Genomic DNA, 22439 nt, shown 5'->3' on the forward strand with positions numbered 1-22439 from the left:
AAAGTCTTTTACTAGTTTTGCTACAAATACAAAATATTATTTAGTATTCTGTGTTTGTTGTGAATTGGCATTGTTTTCATTCTTAGTACTGTTTTTACTTTTTTATTAAATAAGTCACCTCTATATGGAGGAAAGCCCTTTGTTATATACTGTACATACCTAAAGAAATTTTAGGAGGATCTAATTGGGCTTTCAGCTCTTTGTAGGTAATTTTATTTCAATTTCACTAGAAAATAATGTAAGCATTTAAGTTTTGTCTAAATCTTATAGACATACACAAGGCATATATATACATTAAAAAGGCTTCTTGAGCTCAAATATTATGAGTACCTGTGAGAAGTCTCACACAATTCTTGAAACAGACTAGGACTGTACAGCATTCCATACAAGCACTTCAATTTTGTGTACTCATTCCTCAGAGTGGGCTGCTTGCTCAGAATTTTCATATGAAGACTTTCATGTTTTATTTTTAACACTATGAACATATATATGTTCTTATACTCTAACAGATGTAGATACAAAGCAAAGATTTAACTTTTGTAATAAAATAAAGAATCCAAACAGAAAAGTACAACCAAGTGGAAACCATGGATACAGAAAAAAAAAACACAGCAGATACACTTCTGCCCAGTTACAAACAGAACTGTAAATAGCTGTTTCATATTATCCTCTCTTGCCTGAAATACTACTATTCCACATATGCATAAAATAATTCTCAAAACAAATGTTCTCGTTTCTATTGTATTCAATTCATTCATATATAAACATTTACTTAAAACTATCATGTAATTATTCTGTTACAAAGATATAGCTAAGTGTTCTATCAATTTTTTTTAATGTTTCTCTTGATTTAAAAGCTGTATTGTTCCTACCTGTAGGTAAGTTATTCTCCTCTGTACCAGATCTGTTAGATCTTTGGCCTCTTTTTCCCGCCAATCTCCTGCTCCATCTGTTTGACTGAGGTAGTACAAATCCGTCATTATTGACCTATAAACACCAACGGGAAACAATCTTGAGAAAAGAGGAAACAATCCTAACTTTGAAGGATTAGATGAAATCAAAGAAAAATGAAACAGTTATTCCAATGATAGCCTCAAAACCAGTTTCTTCAAGCCACCTCCTACCCTACAATCCAAACAGCAACCAAGAAAGACTGTGTCCTCCATTTAACATATGTTCCATAACGATAAGTAATTATAGCATTAAACAGGTGATGGGCTAGAAAATACATCCTGAATCATTCTTGTGGATACTAGAGAAGATGCTCTTTGAATGTAGTCACAATACTGTGACCAACAGACAGTCAATACTGTCTTGAGACCATTATACTTAATCTTATGAATTCATGCAAGAGGTTTCAGAAAGTACCCACGATCCTTTTTTAAAAAAATATTTACTCTGTAAAAGTCTGAAGTAAATCAGGAACAGAGAAATTCACAAGTGTTATCACACAGACATGATGATAAGTTACTGCAGATTTAACACGCTTACAGTCATGGAGACCTCCTTTCTTTGATTGCTCTTGCTAGGAAACATGCATTCTTTAGCCTTACTTCTGCTATGTTCTTTTGCATGCAGCAGACCACCACAATAGCTTAATAAGACAGATTTATAAAAGACATGGACAAATATCAAAGGCCAGGGCCAGGCTCCATATAGAGAGCCAAAGTAGGTGGGCTCGTGATCACTTAGCCTGAGATAGCAAAGTGCAGACAAAAGATGAGCCTGAATAGGATTATTACAGGATATTGTGGATAGCAAAATGGCAGAAAGAAATAATTTCAGATATTGGACTTGTAGATACTTATTAAGTCAAATTTAGTCTTTCATTGTGTTACTAACGAACAATATCAACTGGTTGTTGCTATTTTTGTTTCATATCATAAACTAAATCTTGGAGCTGCTCTGAAAGCATTTTGCTCCTAGAAAGCAGAGTGGAGTAAAGAATCTGGCTCTGTATTTCATCTGCATTTGATTGTCACACACAAAAAAAGGCAGAGGGGGGGTGGGCATCTTTAACACATTTTTAAAGTCTAGACATTTATTCTAGCCACATGGCAAAATCATGTATAAATATCCTAGACACTGTACATCAATAAATAAAAACCCAGAGGAAAAAAGATGTTAGATGTTCCACTAAACTGAAATAATGTGAAAATATGCCCAACACTATGCATCAAACCTTGGCCAGCTACCACAAATCTACCACAAATACAACGATGACAACTGTTCAACAGGATGAGAAGGAATGAAACGTTAACAGCCACTTTGCAGAGAATAGAAAGCCAACATAGAATACAGTCATGACAACTAGTAGATTAATCTGTTCTTTTTTGTTAATTCTATATCAAATAGTCTTTCCACTGTTAAGATGAAGCTGCTCTCAAAGACCCTCTTCCCTATGGCAACTACAATAATATAATTACATATTCCAGTGCAGGAAACTCTGCATTGGGCTACGTTGTTTCTTAAACAGGCTAAGTAGTGAAATACTAGACTAAAACATCTATCAAGACTGACACCCTTACTGAGAAAATCTACACAACCCCTAGGGTAGAGCCAAGAAATAGCATTTAAGGTATCAGACAGTAGAAGTGCTATCATATTAGCAATAGACCATTTGCACAACAGCACTAAGGTTACCAAAGAACTCCAATACTACTTAGCTGGAGACACAGAAACCATCTTTAAGTCTATCATCTCTAAAAACAAGCAAATTTTTAATATGACACAACAAGTTTTCCTCACAAGCAACAAGAAAAATCAGATGCTTTACTTAGATAGCTATCTTGTCACTGCATGAATTCCTACCCCCGTATCCGCTTTCCCTCATAATGAAGACACTAGAAACTGCCCTAAGTACTTACACTTAACTCTAAGCTTTCTAACCCAAATTAGATTATATGTAACAAAATATGTAAGTAAATTTATGTATATATATAAATATAGTAATAGCAGCTTAACATACAGTATTTCATTTATCTCAGATATATAGGCAACAATATTTTCAATCAGCAATTACCAAAACAGCCAAATTCCAGTGATTCTCAGAGTGACAGCATCTGATTTGCTCGTTGTAAATTTACGTTCCTTTTTAGGAAAAAGAACATATGGACTGTGTGCAGGAAAAAAGAGACTGGGTAGCTACAGTGCATCCTAAGGAAAAAGGACATCCCATAAACAGCATTGCTTCACAGGCCGAAGGATGTGCACACAAGGAGCTAGGAATCTTCCTGCAGCTTAGGAAAGACTGAGACTAAAATGAAAGGGGCAGACAGACTTCAAAGGTGAAAGAATGGACTTTCTAAGGAACAGAAGCAACCAAGAGGTGCATTCTGCAACACAAGATCTTTTTTCTACCTGAAGCCAAAGCAAATACACCAAGTACACAGACTGAATACTTTAGGAACATTTTTGTATATTTTCTCTTACACAGTTGCTTTGAATTTCCCTATTTCAAAAAACTTAGTCTACACTTTATTTATTTATTTATCTTTAAAACAGTTTCTGGCTGTTTGGTTTTCACTTAAAAAGCATCAGAATTCTTTGGGGACCTCACTACACAGGAAAGTCTACACAGATCTGCTTCTAAGACTCAACAGACTCCATGACATTCTTCTTTTGATAAACACCATGTAAAGACTGATCTTATTCAACAAGAAAAATGTTAAAAAAAAAAAAAAAGCACAGCTGTTATTCACTGTACCATATATACAAACTTCTTCAAGTACCACAGACTTCTGTGATGGGACTTAAAACTTTGAGAGGTCTACAATGTACAATTTTCATATTCAGTGTAAAGATGTATTTCTACCAGGAGTTTCATCTCATCCTTAAGTAAAGACAGATATGAAGATAAGGCTGTCAGACAGAAATACAGATAACTTGCAAGTTGGCCTTAATGAATTAATAGTCACTGGTGTTGGAAGGAAAGGAATAAGAGAAAGATTCATCCTGGGAGGTAGGGACATGAAAATATTCTGGCATCAAAACAATATTCAAGATTCCACTGTCGCTACTGCCTAATGCAATCTAGAGTATATAAACACATCAGTAACGTGTACAGAAGTGATTTGGTCCCCATGATGGATATCAGTAAGTTTGCCATAACACAATGTGCTCCAGTTTCAGCACACGCAGTTTAAATGATATGTCAAAAATCAACGACCTGCAGCCCACGAACCTAAGAGAAAATAACTTCTTTGGAGGCAAGCAAACATTTCTGAGTAGAAATAACTATTGAAACCATAGGGAAGTGGCAGCTTCTCTGTTGGTTGACTGTTCAATGGAAGATCTGAGGTTTTTCAGAAAATTCTGCTTGGCCAAGCACTACTTCAGTCAAACATGCATTATTGCACTCAGCAGAGAAATAATTAGATGAAACATAATGGCCTATTTTATACAGATAATAACTCTAGATAATTGAATGGTCCCTTCTCACTTTAAACTCCATCAATCTGTGACATTCTGGGGTTTGAAAGATTAAATTACAAAATTAAATAGACTGAAGTCTTTGCCCACACTAATGATCAAACTCATATTTTTAAACTATTTTTTTAAAATATTGTTTACATGACTTCCAAAAATTTCTTACCAGGTTTTCCTTTTACTACTGTAATATTTTCAAAGGCTCATGCTTTACTACCGATGCTCAAACATGCAGATCTCTCAGATTTTGGGGGAGAGATACTTGTTTAAGGTGGTATATTTAGTTAACTCCAAAATTTATTTTGACTGTTTACTAACGAGACAGAAATTGCCACTAAATCCTGTTGGGAACTTAACATTTTAAATATAATAGGCTTACAGAGATTTTACTGAATTTTTGACACTTCTTGAAATAATTTTGTTGAGCATGAACAAGACTTACACTGAATGTTTTAAGGTATTTCAACAATGATATTTTAACAAAAGGTATTTCAACAATGCGGAGGCTAGAAGATCAACAACTGAAAATATAATTCCAACATAATAATGAAAACTTAAGTAAAGGCAATTTCTATTTGATATATTCTCTGCTAAGTTTTAATTAGGGGGAAAAGTGACTTTTCAGAATGACAATTAGTCCTGAAATTAAGATCTTACCCAATTTTAAAGTAATTATAATTATATAATATCCCCACAATCAATGGAATTTATATTCTAGTATTTATGATCAGATACTATATGTTATGATTTTTATATCAAAAACAAATATATTGAAGGTTTTCTCATGGTTTTGCTGTATGTTCAAATACACATACATGTACACATACAGATAGATGCAATTGAAAAGCTACAACTGGCATTCTGAGACACAAGTCTTCAAATTAAAAAACAAATATCAAGTTAAAGGGTCATACTCTAAGCTACAGTGACATAAGCTGAATATATAATTTATATCCCATTAAATAAAATTATAATTTTATTTTCATGCTTCAGACACGCTATTTTAGGCAGTAATATCACACCAGTAATTTATCCTAAGAACTTTTTAAAGCAGTACATCAGTATTTTACTTACTTAAATCAATCCACAGTCCTTCCAATATAAATGCAGAAGCAACTAATACAAATACCTTTCCTGATGACCCAGATCAGACAGGAATTCATCAATGCGTCTTTGCAGTTCACTTCCTTCTAGTTTTTTTAACTTCTTTAATTCACTCTGGAGGAAAAACCAAAGTTCTTTAGCCCCATTTTCGATCCTTCTCCTCAGTATTTCATGGTCTTTTCCAAGGCCCCCTATTAAAATTTTTTTTTAAAAAAAAGAAGAAACATAAAAGCATCAGCACTTGTAGCTCAATTTTTTATTTTTATTTTATTTTTAATAAATACATTAGTGATATGGAATGCCAAAACTAGTTTGAGAAGTAAAAGAAAATGTATCTACCAACCATCTCCTGGCCGCTTCTTATAGTTTTCTATCTGTTCTTTGGCCTTTAAAAGTTGCTCCTCTAAAGCATGTACCTTTCCTGCAGCTGGTCCCTGATCAATGGGACCATCTGGTATCCTAGGATACAGAAAATAAAGAAATTATATGATTTATAAATGTAAGTGATATTTGCTAAATTATGTGTGTTAACAATTCAGCTCTCCTCTCATTTTTGTTCCATGCTGTTTTGCTGATAACGTTCTTGGCATTTTTTTAAACCAGAAGAAATTAAATATATTAACACAAATTAAGATTTTAAAACCTTGGATTCATGTGAAAAAGTACATAACATAGCTGCAACACATAGATTCAGCCTAGCGTTATGCTGTTTACAAGGCTTCCCCTCACTGAGGGTAACAATACTAGGCCCTACTTATGAAACCAGTATTTGCAGCAGCTCAACTCTTTTCCTGTAAGAAACAGGATAAACATGACCATTTGCTAGACTGACTGGCACACGAGCAAAGCCAAACTGAGGGGCGTTCCTTTACAAGATTCAAGTTCTGGGTACTTACAATTTTCACACAGGAAGTACATTCTAGTCTGGAACGCTGGCTGTGTATTGCTAGAGAACCAGGGTTCCAACACTGCAACTCCACCTTTTAAGTTAGCCTTCCTACATATAATCGCAAGATGATTTCAGTGTATGTTTTTGGACTCAGCGCAAGATCCTAGCTTCTCAAATGCATCATCGTGATAATTTTTCTTGACAACTCTAGTAATCTCAAGTGCTGGTGACCTGAAACAATACTAAAAAATGTGACACCCATTTCTGAAATCTCTGGTATGTGAGCACAGGAGAAGTATAGAAATACTTATCCTAAAACCTGTAAGCCGCCAATCAGCCCTGAGGGTATTACAGATATTTGCTCATCATCTCAAATTGAATCCACAAATTAATAAACTGAAACTGTTGAGGAATAAAAATTAGATACCACCGTCTATTTACCTTGTGAATTACAAATGAATGGAGGGAAAAACATAAACCCTTTTGTCTATGCAAAAATGAAACTTCTGGTGGACCCACAGGATAAAAAGTATTCCATCTTTTTGTAAGATTTTTCTACGAGCTGATCTTGCATAGGAAAAGAGGAAGCAGATATGTAATGAAAAGTTCCCAGAACTATGAGGAATACAGAATTCTTAGAGAACATGAAGATAATTCTTCATTCATCACGAACACAACAGTATATGATCATAAAGAGATATTCTCTCCACACACGTGTACACAGAGTTTCAAGACACAAAAAGGGAAGATCCTTTGCCAGATCACAGATGCCTCTAGCATAGAGAAAATAAGTGCCAGAGGGAGTATCTTCACCCTAAAGCTAAAATTGCATTTCAGTAGGATCTTTAGGAGGTTGTCATTAACTTTAACATGTCAGATCTGGATAGTTAAATATCAACATAAATTTAGGTGCTGATGAAAAATCCATTATCACTTAAACATTTGAAAGGGATAAATATCTAATGTGAGCATCAGAAACGTATGTAACATGAAGCATACCATTAATGCCCTTTTTTTTCCAGAGTGGGGAGGGAAAGGTAAAAAAGAAGGTTGTGCAATCTGACAGAAATTTATTAAAAAAAATTCTACAATCAAAACTCCATATTAGAAGCTAATTAAATGAGTGCAAGATATTTGTTTGGGTTTTAAAGCTCTCACCGTTCATTCTACCATGGTAAACAAAAAGGAGTGATCAGTAACTGATCATATATCTGTATTTTTATGCACCGAGGAAGCAAGCATGACAAAACCAGAGAAAATATTCTAAGCTGAAATATGTGTACTCCCAAAATATACTCCTCCTGAATGAACAGGCAAAGACCACATATTCGTGAATTTGATTCTAAAGCAAATACATAGTTAGATACTATACCAAGATACGGTACTGTATTGCCATGCACAAAATAATACAAACCAACCCTTAAAAAACATACTGAAACTTATTTAAGTTCTTTCAGTAGTTTAAAACTACGAGGTTGAAATCTATTTGTGATCCACCAACTTGGTATCCCACTTTGGATTGTGACAGGACACCTAACCACAAAATTACTGCAAAGTTTCAAGGAAAAAAGGAATGGCTTATCTTGTATAATTCCAATTCCCTAAATGTAGAATTTGTGAAGAATATTAAGGTAAATGGTACAAAATTGTTACCGTAGGAAATCTTCAGACAGCCCATAAACCATCTGAACATAAAGTCAGTCTGCTAAAGTAGCAATTAGATCCTACAGAAGGATGGATAACATGCGTGAAGCACAATAACTGTGGTCATCTGATATAATTCAAATTTTAAAGAAGAAAATTATATGCCATTTAAATTTCAACTTGCTTTGGCATACTGCAATAAAAATGTTTACAATACTTATGTTGTCAGATAAAAAGAGCTAAGATGGCAGTAGGGAGGGATTCTCTTAAGCTAGTTGTTTGGATTTTTAAAAAGCACATCATTTTAGGATAAAACTAAAATAACTTTTTTTTGAAGTTTCATCTCTTAATCTGTTACCTCATCAGACTTGGAATTGCTGTCTTCCTCACTTTCATCCAGTCTCAAAATTAAGGAAAAGGTTCTTCTCTGCAACCAGCACAGCTTTCTTGTTACTGCCCTCTACAAGTACATCTACTGAGTTGGAGATAAGGCAACATTTGAGGGAAAAGTGTTTGAATTGCAATCCTTATCTATACTCATGGCATCTATGTAGATAACTTCCAGTGCAGACAGTCCTATGAATAACATATACTTATTCATAAGAACTCCTGTTGAAAAACACATGCATAAGTTCCCATACCAAAATCAGCCCTGACAACTGACTTTCTCCTTAACATTTAAGATTTGAGTTTCAAGTGAGTTAATCTAAATTATGATTATTCATACCAACAATAAAAGAACATGTCAGGAAGCATCTAGCACATACCCTTCATTTATTGCTGTAATAACATTGTAAATTAAGTTATAAATACAAAATAAACAGATTTATAATCCACTCACATGGGCAGCCATGATAGTACATCAAATAGCAGTTTTGTTTGAATTATTTTTCTCAGTACTTACAAGTTGTGATTTTTGCATACCACTTCCAACCATTTTGAAGTAAATACAAATGATCTTTTCCATAATAAACTCATAGCAAATAAAAATATTACTGTATAGCTTTCAATATCAGAGGAATTATGTTATACAGATAAACAGTTTCTGCTTTGCCCTTGTTTAGTAATCCAGCTGCACTCCAAGACAGAAAAAAGAAATCTGTGTACACTATCCATATCACTGAGGCCATTTTCTCATCACCTTATGTAACAGAGGGACAATGGTAAAGTAGCATCTCTAATCTGAATCTCTGAAAGCAAAAAGAAGCACTCAGCAATGTAATGTAGTGACTTCCAATTTAACTGCCATATTTTCTAAAATGCTTGTAAACAAATTTTATCCAAAAATTACAAAAATATGTTAATCTTTTTCTATTTCTTATGTATTTAAAAGTTTATGTTAATTTACCAGCAAAAGGAAAAATATAAGATTTCAAAAGCTCACATATTTTCTCATTCTTTTATTTATATCTTTCTGAGTTCTTTGTGTAGCACTGGAAGGCTTATAAATAACTAAATCTACATTATATTTGGCATTTCTTCTTTCTACAAGAAGAAAATGATGTTTGATTATTAATGACTACTAACACACACAAACAAACAAAGGGAATTTAAGCTGTCACTTCACCATTCTAAGATAAAAACATCCCCAGTAAATAAAACTGAAAGGAAATATTCAAGGTTACCTGCAAATAAATAGTGAACAGGCTCCCTAGTCAATTTAAATCAGCATAGCCCTGATCAGTGCTGATTTATATCCCCTGAAGATGTGTTCCTTCCCTCAGTTCAGAATTGCACAAAAAAAAAAAAAAAAAAAAAGACCAGAGATGCATACCACATAAGTCAATTATTTTCTCCTTCACCCACCCCTTGGCCCTGTGAGCTGACCTCAGCTTTGAACATGAGACACTTAAATACATCTAATAGAAAATATTTTAAAATAATATTTTAAATTTTATCAAACTAAACATATTCTTGTATCCAAGTACCTTTCAATGCTTACCAGGTTCTACGGGCTTACTGGGCCCAAAATTGCTCAGAGTGATTGACAGAAGAGCTTTAATAGATTTGCACATGATTAATTGATCCTGAGGTTGGATTCTGTCCCAGCCTCAGCTCCAACTACATTAAAGCAGTCATACTGCTCTTTCAAAATCAATATATTTTAGTTCTTTGCTCTGAAGCTACACTCCAAAATATGAAAGCAGTGTCTAGAAATACCAGTACTTGTTGTTTTTTGCTGTGTTTTTGTAACTACATTTTGCCCTTTTTCATTCCCATTCCGCTTTGTAACATTTGCTCCTATTCAGATAAGAAATAGGTTATTGTACTTATTAAAACAATTGCATTTTCCACAAAATTTAATATTTAATAGACTCAAGGGAGTAAATATATATCCTTAAATATAAATGGAATGTGACATATTAGTAATATGAACACAGAATGAATACATTTAACAAGATTCTCTGTTTCCCTGAAGAGAACTCTGAAACTGCTGTTTCCTACACTGCCAGGCATATCTGCCAGGAGAGGATACGACTAACAAACAATGTAAGATAAAAATGTGAATGTCTTCCAGCAACATACAAAGGAGTATGTGAATATTATGAACCATTAATCTATTGTAAAAAGGAAGTCTAGGGGATAGATGAAAGCTTACACAAAACTTTTCCAGCTTCCATTTAAGAATATCAGATATCACAAAAGTAATCATTTTAAGTTCTCCTCCTCGTAAAAGCCTTGTATCATCTAGACGCAACAGCAACAGTCTTCAGCAGTCTTATCATAATCCTACTAGTAAATTCGAACTTCAGGTAAAACTACAGTACAGGATGATAATGAAACAACATTATGCAATACTTTGCTTTGATTATTACTCCCTAGCAAGTCTCTTTTAAGTAAAAACAAAATTTGTAGTAAAGGTTTCCCTTTTTGCTGCAAGACCTATGACATCTATAGTAACTGTTCTTGAAGGGCTCTTTCAATTCTACTAGAAATAGAATAGTAAAATTTATAAAAGAACTCCATGTTATTACTATTTTGCACTAATGAGATGTAGGCTACTTCTAAAATTAACCCAGATGTGCTCACACCAATATTGTTTATAAACATGTAAGGATTATGGTAATTCTCCAAATCTCATTATGCCACAATAATTGTGCACATAACTTCTAAAATCCAGGCAATACAAAACACCTTTAATTTCATGTATCTTCTGCATCACTGGTATATTTCTGTGACTCTTTATAGCTCACAAGTAAAGTTTTTAAAGAGCAGCATATTAACAAAAGAAAAAACTACATTAACTTTTCACCTAAGGCTTTCCAAATGCACTATAAAAAGGAGATGATGCCTGAAGTCATCAGAGGTGCAATACAAAAGAGCACTTAATTAATAAAGGGATATCTTAAATTCAAGCAATTTTCAAAGATAGTACTGCTCCAACTTGCACTATTGCAAGGTACCATGAAATCAAACATACAAATGTTAGGAAAACAAAACAAAACGAAACAGACTTCTCACTGACCTAAGCCCTAATTCTACATCCTACGCATCCTGCATAGGAGAAAAGCAACCAGGGAAAAGTTACAAGATCTAACGTGTTTTTATGTGTTATAAAACAAAAGAGGGCTAAGTAAGGTTTTGTAAAGTTTTGTCATGGATACAGCATGTCTCAACTTTTAAATGGTTGATTTTGCTTGCATATAAGGTATGTTTCACAGGGTCTGATTTCTTGGTTTTGGAGATGAAGGGCTGCAAAAAAGCATTCAAATCTCACAGTGGAAAGATCACTTCTTGTTGCCATGTGCTGGCCTGCATGGATGACCAGATGTCATCCATGCACACCCCAGCTCTTACTTTCTACCGTCTCAGGGGACTGTGCTCTTTTATCATGGGAGTATGAAGTCTGAGAAGCCACAGGAATCAATGATAATGGGAAATGATGGGCAACTGAAATGTGCTATATTGAAATGTATTTTACCATATAACTAAGGTCTCCATGTAACTAAAGATCAAATACCATTTTTTCTCTAACTTCCAAATGGAAATTGTTTCAGTGACTTCTAATTTTATTAAACTATACAGTTTTTGTAATCATATTTGCTTTCTGTCCATTGCCCCCTGCCCTAGGTATCTATTATTAATGGCACAGCTACATATGATGGGAATTTTCTGCCATTCACAAAGCCTCTTCGTCCACTGAAATAAGTTTACTTGGGGCTTCTTTTCCACCCACAAGTTTTATCTAATTACGTCAAAATATGTTTACTAATAAAGTTAGTCAGATTCCTGTTTATTGCTGCAGTAATAAAAGAGTGCTCCAGCTAGGTACTCTTGTGTTTAAATTCCTAGTGACTTTAACCTAGAATTACTGTTCAAATATGTTTAAATTCATGAGTTAGCTTAACTCTGTTGTACGTTATAATATACTCTGTATCTAGAGTAACAGTTATCTTCTCTAATACTAATTTTTGTTGTTTTTTTTTTTAATACATATTCACAGCAGCAGTAATCTCTTACAGGACACATACCGAAACCACAGTCTGCTGGCTACTGCCTCATTGTAAATAGCCATATTTAAAACTATAAACGGGCTATTTTAAATCCAATAGTTATTTTTAACACTGCCTGTTCTATTTGGCAAACATAGAAAGGAGGAACGGAAATCCTTTATCACTTTTTTGATTTAATAATGTGGAAGGATGACCAAGAAACATATCTCAAACCTATTTGTGAAGTTTCTACAGAAACAACATTGTGCATGTTGCACAACAGAAATAATGAAAAGGCTTTACGTTGTGATATATTATTCCCCTCAGAGTCTAGTATGTCACCAATCTCAGATCACCTCCTTTAAAAAAATGTGCCTTCCAGTCCCATGATGGCTCATTTGTAGCCAGCACTGACTACTGAACATGTAGGCGTACTGCTATTCAAATAGGTCTTGAAAGTCATTTCAGGTTTTCTTGTGCAAGAGTTTCAAGTTTTCCTGTGGTTACATTGAACCACTAGGAAGAAAGGTTTCAGAAATATCTTTCAGCAACATATTCACACAGAAGCTGTACCGAGTCCAGTTAAGACAGTTTTGGATCACCTACTTTAATTCTAGAAAATTGCAGTAATTATCTGAAGTATAGAGAAGGAATGTTCTGTTCTAACATGCTTAGATTAGAAATAAACTAATGGTTTTATTTATATAAATCATGGCAAATTATCAACGATATAAACTACTATTTAAAAATTGGCACTGAAAATACAGTATTTTTCTGAATGTACAAAAATAAAGGAAAAAGAGAAAGGTGTTTAAGAAAATTGTCACTGCCTAAAATATACTTTATTTTATGTCTGCATCACAGAATCAACTGCCTCCTCCTTAAAAGGAAAAGAGTACCCTGTCATCTGTAAAATCAAGAACACTTACTCTTTTCTAGCCACTGTGTAATTTGAAATGGTCATATTTCAATGACTGTGTAATACCACTCATTCAAGTCAGCCAAAGGTGGGAAGCTGAAAGCATGAGAGTGGAAATCTTACATTCAGGGCCAAATATTTCCCCTCTTAGACAAGAAACCCTAAGGTGGTCTATTATTGTGTAATATTGAATGAATTTAAAGCTGCTGTATGCATTCAAATACAGAATCTTGCTTATGTTTCTTTACAGCAACGTACTCTATATTACACCATTTCATCAGTAAAAATATTTAACTTTTGGCCACTGTAGTTGTTACCATCTATTAATTAATTGTGTTTAGTCAACTACAGCCCACTCAGGTATTCACGGCCATATTACTCTAGGTGAAAATCACCTTTGCTTAGGTCAGCAGCATTAGTGCACCTCTATGCCGCACTGCATGAATGCTGAGGTACGTCTTCAGGGCTAATACGTCCAAAACATTTTTCAAAACACAGAGCCTAAGCTAAGAAGTCTTGTCAGCATGCAGCTGTATCTACAGCACATTCCAGAAACCAGGAACACAATACAATTATAAGATATTTCAGTAAGATGGGGAAGTCAATTCACAGCCTAGCAGATCCTAGCCCTGGAAATGCATGAAAGAGAGGATGCACAAGAATAAATATCAGAATAGAGTTAAAAGGAATGGGGTTAAAAGGAAAGGTGTTCATTTAACTGCTACGGAGTTCATGTGTGATTTCATTCAAACGAAGAGAAGTAAAAGAATGCAAAGCCAAATAGTGAGGTAGAAGCTCCAAAACGGTATCTGCCCCTGAAGGGTATTAAAAGGCTAGTCCAAAATTAGTTTCTCACTGCCAACCAAGAATAATTCAGGAGACGTGATGAGGATTCAATAGCCAAAGACCTGCGTCTACCTTGTCTGCCCAGGTTATTCTGGTCAGACCACTTCTACACATGTCCTTGTGTCTGTATGCGATTGTGATAGAGAAAGTAAATGAATTCAGCTCACTTTGAGATTAAAAAGAATAAAAAATATAATATACCATCCTTCCATTCCCTACAATATTGTATAGAGTTTTGCTCCTCTGTTTTCTTACAACAGCACATGAAGCCTCTGCACTTGCAGGACGTTTAGGTTGTGTGTGGTGATGTCCACATACCTATATACAATCTGACTGTGGCATCACATCCTGCCTAAGAAGCTCTCTCTTACAAGTATTTGAGAAATTAATATAGAGATATCAGAAGTCTATGTCAAGAGTTGTCTGGAAAGGTGAAAGAACACTTTAAACTGTAAGTGTATCAATCCATAATATAACAAATAATTATAAAAAGGGAAATGATCATACTATTCCGCAAGTATTGCTGCAAGTTTAGCAGCTTGGCAAGGAGCAAACTTAGCAGCTCATCTTGAACAAGTTCACATATGTCTTCAACAAACTATACAAATTCTCACCACTTTGAAAATAAATGCTTCCAGTTACTGCATGTAGAAGCATAGAAAAGTTGCTAGCTGTTCTAATTGGTTTAAATATCATACCATTTGCACTTGTTGACAGTGAGAAGTTAGTCACCTACAGAAGTTATTGGTTATTGTGGCAACAGCACTTGGACACCATTAATTAATGACTATCTTAGAGCAAAATTAAATGTAAAACATTATTGAATTTCTTTAAACATTTTGGAACATACTTTCATTTATAACACTGATTGAAACATTGACTTATACTTTAAAATATACTAAATATGAAGTTTAAAAAAAAAAACTTTAATTTTTGATATTTCATACAACCATTTTCTGAACAGTTTTATTTTCAGATCCTACCTGAGAGATTCTGCCATCCTCCTTAAGTCTTCATTTTGCTGCTTTAAACGTTCAAGTTTAGCAAGTATCTTGGATAATTCACGACTAGAATGATCTGGGTGCTCACTGTCTCGTACCAGGTGTCCACCAATATAAAAAAGTAAAGTTCCCCAAGCAAAGAGGATGAGCATAATCCAACGCCAGGAACCAGTCCATGGCCGCATTTTCAGATGTTCAATTCACTCCAGAACTGCTTCTGCTCACAAAATAACAAACATTTTAAGTCCTTAGCCTGTACAAAAAAGTGCACAATTTCAGTTCCTCTGCTTCACCACATTGTACCGGAGCAAAATTATTCTCAGTGTTTGTCTTATTGCAACTCCTTAGAGAAGATCCTTACAGAGCTGTACATAGAAAGCATTAACATTGTATCATTCTTGAAGTATACTCTGTGAAAAGAACAAAAAAAAAAGAAATTATAATTCTGATATATAAAAATATACTTGACTGCAATTAAGCTAAGTGTATTGTCATTCACAATCGGGAATAATGACTGAAAATGTTACTACATTCTGTCAAACAGAAAAAGAAAACATTTTTAACTTTCCACACTAAATACACTGAGCTCAGGCACAACTACAAAAAGAATATTCCATTAATTCTGGGTTTGAAATGGCCAGAAGAAACATGACTTTTTGTAAGAGAAATATTTACCAGTTCAAGTGTCCTTAATATACATCATACCTTAAAATACATCAAACATCATTCCATGGTAAACTTCGTATTCTCCTTTATCAACAACAAAGAGTTTTATTCAATTATAAATTCATTTTCTTTTTTTTTCAGCTTTTATGAACTCTCTTCTCCACTATCTTATAACATGACTAATACTCTGTAACAAAACAGTTATTGCCATTTCTAACAATATAATGGCATGTAGATTGGCCTAGGAGCAGTTGTAACACCAATTAAGCAACTGCAAGCACTGCAAAGACTGTAAGCAATAGTTTCTACACAAACCACCCATTATATATCTTCCTTTAAAATTTCTAGTGACCACTGAAATGGCCATCTAAAATTAAAGCCAAAATTTTATTTCTTGCTTAAAATTATAAGACAATACGACTTCCCTCTTTACCCTTCCACTGCACTTGCTGAAACAGATACGAAGAAACACTGAAAATTTAAAAAGTAAAAAAGAGGGGGGATTTCAAGTAAAGCCTATGCGGCATTGTTATGCTCACAGATCTGAAAATCAGGCTTGAGCTTAGAAACCTAATTTTTAGAAATGGGTTTCTTCTGCATTAAAACTACCAAACCCAGTTTGACAAGCATTATTATTAAAAGTACAAAAACACTTAAAAAGTAATACCTTCTCGCATCAATAAGCACTGCATTCATTTTAAAAAAAATGCAAAATCACCTCCTCATTTTCTACTTGGCTAACATCATTTAATGACTGCAAGAATTTCCTCATTTTATCTAGAACAAACTAAGCTCTAACAGATAAACGTTCAAAATCTTCAAAAGTGCTTCTCACACCTCTTCATCCTTATGCCTTTTATAATCAATTTCCAAAATAACCTCTATTTCCAATTCTCAAAGCTGGAAGTCTACCCAATTTCTTCTGAGATGTTATCCACACCCACATTCTCCCAAATTATTATTCTGCTTAATCCTTCTTTCACCTTAATTTCTTTTTCCTTTCACTTAGATTTTTCTTTTGTTTCAACTCCATTTCAAGTTTAGAGAAAAGACTTCCCATTAACTTTCAAACTCACCCATACTCAGAGCACTTGCTTCCAGATAGAAATATTCAAAGGTAAAAAATATTTTAAAATGCTGAAAAAAATTATATTTATTTTACTGTAAGATTTTTGTTTGTATAATTTTGAAAGAGGCACAAAAATTTCACTTAAGACTAGTAAGATGGCACACAAGATAAATCATTTAAAAACTGAATGCTACTAATGAAATGGAAAACCTTTGTAGTGCCTCTCTCAGGCCTTTCCATTTACTGCATCCATGACAAGATGAGTTACGAACAGATTTTTTTTTTTGAAAGCAAGGCCAGATTCCCACGCTAGGAGCATATCATCTTCTACAGATCTCTAAGAAAGCTTAATACATATTTTGCTTTAACTTGGCAAAAGTGTGGGACTGCCTCTAGGAATAGTGGCTTCTTCTACAATCTTTTAGACCACTGCACGAATAAAAAGAATATATAGAGAGTATAGGCCATACCCAGACCACAGAGGATTGTTGCTGTAAGCAAAGCAAGCCTGGAGTTAAATCAGTTACCTGCAAGCGCAATTAATATAAAACCCCTATGGACTGAAGTTCAAGTTCTAAGTGGAAAAGTGTACGCTTACATCTATACTTCCAATCACCCAGAAAATGGATGACAAAAAGTTAAAGTTAAATTGAAAGTAAAGTATCACCTAGTAGTAAGCTACTTCTCAGGTCTGATTTAACCCTGTAGCTTTATTATAAAAACTCAATATAAAATGCATTATTTAATGAAGTAAAAAAGTTTTGATAAGTACTTGCTATTATAAATCATTAGGAATACACAATCTTTAATGCATCAGTTGAATGGAAACTAATATTGTGAGAAAGGAAGTCAAATTAAATTGTATTTACTGGCAAATGCACAGCACATAAAAAGTGGTTAGTGTCACAAGTTTATTTAGATTCCATTAAAAAGAAAACAGAATATTTACATAAAAATAAATGTCTGCTTCAATGACTTAAAAATCAAATTGTTCACACTACACATGTAAGCCACAATTCATTGTAAGCGTACAAAACATTTTGTAGTCAAATTAGCATGAAAGGTTTGATTAAAAACCACTACTTCAAACGAAAGAATGCAGTGTTTACAAAATTACTAAAGGAAACAGTAAAGAGAACACTAACTTAATTAAAAGGGTTAAAAAAAAAAAAGATTGAGGTGTAGCTCTGCCATCAGAAGAAATAATATGCATCCATATCAAAGTTCTTTTGCTACAGCAAAACAATTAATGAATGAAAAAAAATATATACTATCTTTCCTCACCTTGCCCCCCATAATGTCTTCCTTTAGAAGATACTTACAAATCAGAAACTTGAATAACTCAATACCACCATTTTAAGTGAAAGCATGTCAATGATTTAAATAAGAACTTACTGTTCCCAACATGATTTCAATAACAAATCCAGTGATAGAGTGGAGACTTCCTGCTTGCTTGTTTTTGGTTGCCAGTCAGAATTATGGGCCTAGAATAGCATTATAGCCTTTTCCTTGGCAACGTACAGTTTCAAATTATTCTAGACTCACTTCAAAGCAAGCTAAGCAAATGTACTTTTGGCTCAACTACCTACTGACCTGGTTTCAAGGGTACCTTACATAAGTTGAAAAGAAAAAAACTACTCATGAAGTAAAACTCATGCATCATTAGAGCTAATACCTATACCATTATATTTAATAGCATGTAAATTATCTAAAATTCTTTTCAGAGCATGAAATACGAAATTCACTCCACTGTTAAGGACTAGCACAATGACTTTTTGATCACTAAATGTGGAACACTCAAAAAGTATGTTTTACTGTATATGCAATTTAGACTGGATGCTCTTATCATTGTCAGTTTTTCTTAATATGACTTATCTAGGTCAGTATTTTTAAGATTTCACCTGGGAAAGCATGCCAGTCCAAGCATATTAACCTGTTCTGCTCTTAGGAGAAAGAAAAAAGCAAACACAAAATTGCCAATTCCAGTTCCTATGTAACAATGATGTGACGGCAGTGCTTCTGACAAAGGACTGGAGACTAAAGAAATAATCCTTTTAGAATTAAAATGACTAGGTAGCGTTTGATACAAATAAGCAAACAGATTGCAAATATTATTCACAATGTGTACAATGTATTCTTCATGAAGGGTTAAATACCATTTGTTTAATGAAAACATCATGTTCGTAATCTCAGCTAGGTAGTAAATAGCTTAGAAAAGATTTCTTCAGTCACAATCTACACCCTGACATTTCAGGTAACCATGTCACAGAAACCTGTTTATAAACCAATTAAGTTCCACTTAAAAAAAAACAACAACGTTTTTCTTTAACACGTTATTGGAACGCTGTTCCAAAACTCATTCTTCTAATGCTTAAAGGCTGTCTTTAATTTCCAAACTAAATCCATACTTAGCACATCTATACTAGAGCTTTCTTGTGCTAGTATAAACTCGGTTTATAGAGTGCAATTCCTATCTTATTCTGTACCCAGAACATGTCTACAGAAAGCAGCCATATCCTTGCTCAGACTTATATGCTAGTCTAAATAGAACAGGCACTTCACTATGAGTGACTTACAAATTCTCTGCATCCTGGACAAGCTCCCTTTCAGATTAAATCTTTTTAGAACATCAGGAATCAGAATTGTATACATAACATGCAAGGTGTTATCAATATGTTCTACAAAGCAAGTACTTCCTTTTCTCTCATGCATCCTAGGACTGAATTTGTCTTTTTCATGGTCCCATTACTTTTAGCAGTCCTCAACCATTTCGTGAGGACGTAATAGCTCCAAATCTTTTTGCACATGTATCTCTTCAAATTGATGAGCTCCTGTTCTATGAACAGAAACTCTTATTTTTAATCCTTTCACTTGGTGTTATCATACTTGATCCTATTCTAACAGTCCAGTATCCAAAGTAAAACAATTCCTCTTGCACATTATTCTGACTCTCATCACAACCCCTCTCTACTTTGTCATTTAATTTGCATTAGAATCTGTTTTTGGAACAGTCACACTATTTGGATATCACGAAAAGGTTCTTCACCAAGAGGGTGGTTGCACACTGAAACAGGCTCCCCAGGGATGTTGTCACAGCACCAAGCCTGTCGGAGTTTAAGAAGTGTTTGGACTGTGCACTTAGTTATATGGTCTGAATTTTTGGGTAGACCTGTGTGGTGCCAGTAGTTGGACTCGATGATCCTTGTGGGTCCCTTCCAACTGGGGATATTCTATGATTCTGTGATATCATCATAAACCTGAGATGGGTTAACAGATGCAATCCACAAGGAACTGCACTAATATTGCCTCTCCTCCAGTCTAAGACTCTTCCTTGCAGGACAAGTCACTGTCAATTCATGCCTTCAGCCACTTCCTTTTCTAATACCTTTTCTGGAACAAGGACATAAATTTTGTAGTATTCCATACGTACATTTAATTATTGTATAAAGTTGCTTCTTTTTTTTCTTCTCAACTTCTATCTACATGCATCACAGGACGTAAGTAAACATAATCATGAGGCTTATTTACTATTTACTTCTACACCCATACCTTCATCTTTACTCTGTTTTTGTAAAAGCCTAATTTTATATCTCTGTGGATTTCTCTGAGCAATCCGTGTAATCTTCTCTCGGTATACTCCCTTATAATTTTGTGTCAGATGAGTGGATTATTTACACAATCAACAGATTATTCTCTAATTAAACATTTTCTTAATGGAATTCACCATTCTTTTGAATTCCATTGCAAGTGTAGGTTTATTCAATAATGAAGCTTTCAAATACTACAATTTCTGATCTTCACCACAACAAACTCCCTGGCAGGAAGATATACCCACAGCGCTTGGGATTTTTAAGATGAAAGTGTATATAGGACACTGAATTTGAAATAGTTCAACAAGAGTTCAGAATTAACCAAAGTAATAACTTTTTAGAACTAGGGATGTCACCAACCATCTAAACAGATACTGTTTGATAATATCGAGCAACCCTCTGTTTTAGATAAGGTAATAAAAACAAGTGATTACAGTTTTCATAACATACTACATCTGAAAGCTCGAAAAAAGATGCAGTAATTTCTAAGCATTTTTTTCATGCAGACAGCTGTTGAAGTTTCAGTAGACAACTGATGCAATGTTAAACAAAAGAGGGGACTGTACCTTAAAAGGAAAAGAGATATACAGCTTGCTTTTCAAACACTCTCAAGGTTCTCTGTCAAACACTTAGACGAAAAGCAACTGGAGATTTTTCTTTTAGAAAGAGAGGAGAGTAATCTGCAGGAACAATACGCTTCTCCATGGAAATTATATATATAGACTCATTTTAATAAGCAATGGATAAAACGGTCTTCGGTTTTACAATTCCTTTTAACTATTAAAATAATACATTAACCAGAAACACAACAAGGTTAAAAATTGTCTTATATGAACTAAGCAAATGTCTCTGTAAGATATAGTCATCTTAGTAAATGAACAGGACAATTACGTTTATTTATTCCTGTTTGCTTACTGAATTAACACTATACAACCCTAATCTAGCAGTCATGGCCAAGAATGAATTATAAAAATTCGAAACACCAAGCATGATCTTCCTCCACAGTAATAAGTTAATAATCTACTAATAGCCCTTGCAAAAAACCTCATTCCAAAAGAGAATAGGAAGAATGAGTATTAAGTCTGAGGAAACAATATAGTAAAAGAAATGAAAGTTAGCAGGACACCATAACTTACATTAAAAATTAAAGGATTTCTGATGATGGATTGCTTCTTCCATTTGCAAACAAAGGCCTAACAAAATCCAAGGTCTAGGAGTTTAACCTAGATAAATTAAGCTTATGAGAAAGGGGAAAGGACAGTCTACATCTGTAAATGTATAACAGCTAAAGGAATTAACTATTGAAATGGATAACGTAATGAGATAATGGATTCTCTGTCACTCATTCCATTTAAAATGAAGCTTCAAAAACGCTTACAAATATATAGTAATCACTCAAAAGTTTGAAAAGAATTGAGTTTTCTGGCTTGCACTAGTCAGGTAAGAATCGATGAATAGAAACAGCCCATCCCTTTCTTTACAGAACTTAGAACTTACTATGTTCTTAACAGAGCACAGAATTTAATACCCACAGTTGTGTAAAACACCACTGGAGATCAGTAGAAGTCGAGAGCAAAGAAGGGCAGTCTTCTTAGCCTACCAAGCTGCATACCAAATCTTAACATGGTCAATAGCCACCTACTATGCCATGTATTTTGAAGAGATGAAGAGATCAGAACAAGACTCAGTGGAACATTTGATCAATGCAATATGCTGCTGGTTGACTTCTTCCAGCAGCTGAGAATTTATATTAACCCACAGCCTGTCAGCATGACCGACTACTGGTCACAATGCGATTCAAAAATGCAAGTTGCATTTAAACTGCATGTAAGCTACACATTCACTATCGC

The 22439-nt window shown here is 34.2% G+C and overlaps 1 protein-coding gene across 6 annotated transcripts in view; it reads right to left on the bottom strand.

The window, feature by feature from the left end:
- The window catches only part of FUT8 (fucosyltransferase 8), a 141836-nt gene that overhangs the window by 36316 nt on the left and 83081 nt on the right, over positions 1–22439 (bottom strand). For 4 of the 6 annotated variants that reach the window (XM_040557517.1, XM_040557516.1, XM_040557514.1 and 1 more), the window contains 4 exons: positions 15247–15674; positions 5876–5991; positions 5558–5723; positions 873–987 (listed from right to left, as the gene is read on the bottom strand). In XM_040557517.1, the coding sequence (XP_040413451.1) occupies positions 873–987; positions 5558–5723; positions 5876–5991; positions 15247–15449 (600 nt within the window). In that variant the 5' untranslated portion in view covers positions 15450–15674. Of the gene's footprint in view, positions 1–872; positions 988–5557; positions 5724–5875; positions 5992–8423; positions 8541–15246; positions 15675–22439 lie in introns of those variants that run through there. The other 2 variants (XM_040557519.1, XM_040557518.1) reach the window with 2 other exon arrangements.

The sequence above is a fragment of the Cygnus olor genome, chromosome 5, assembly GCF_009769625.2.
Source record: "Cygnus olor isolate bCygOlo1 chromosome 5, bCygOlo1.pri.v2, whole genome shotgun sequence".
Classification (NCBI taxonomy): Eukaryota; Metazoa; Chordata; class Aves; order Anseriformes; family Anatidae; genus Cygnus; species Cygnus olor.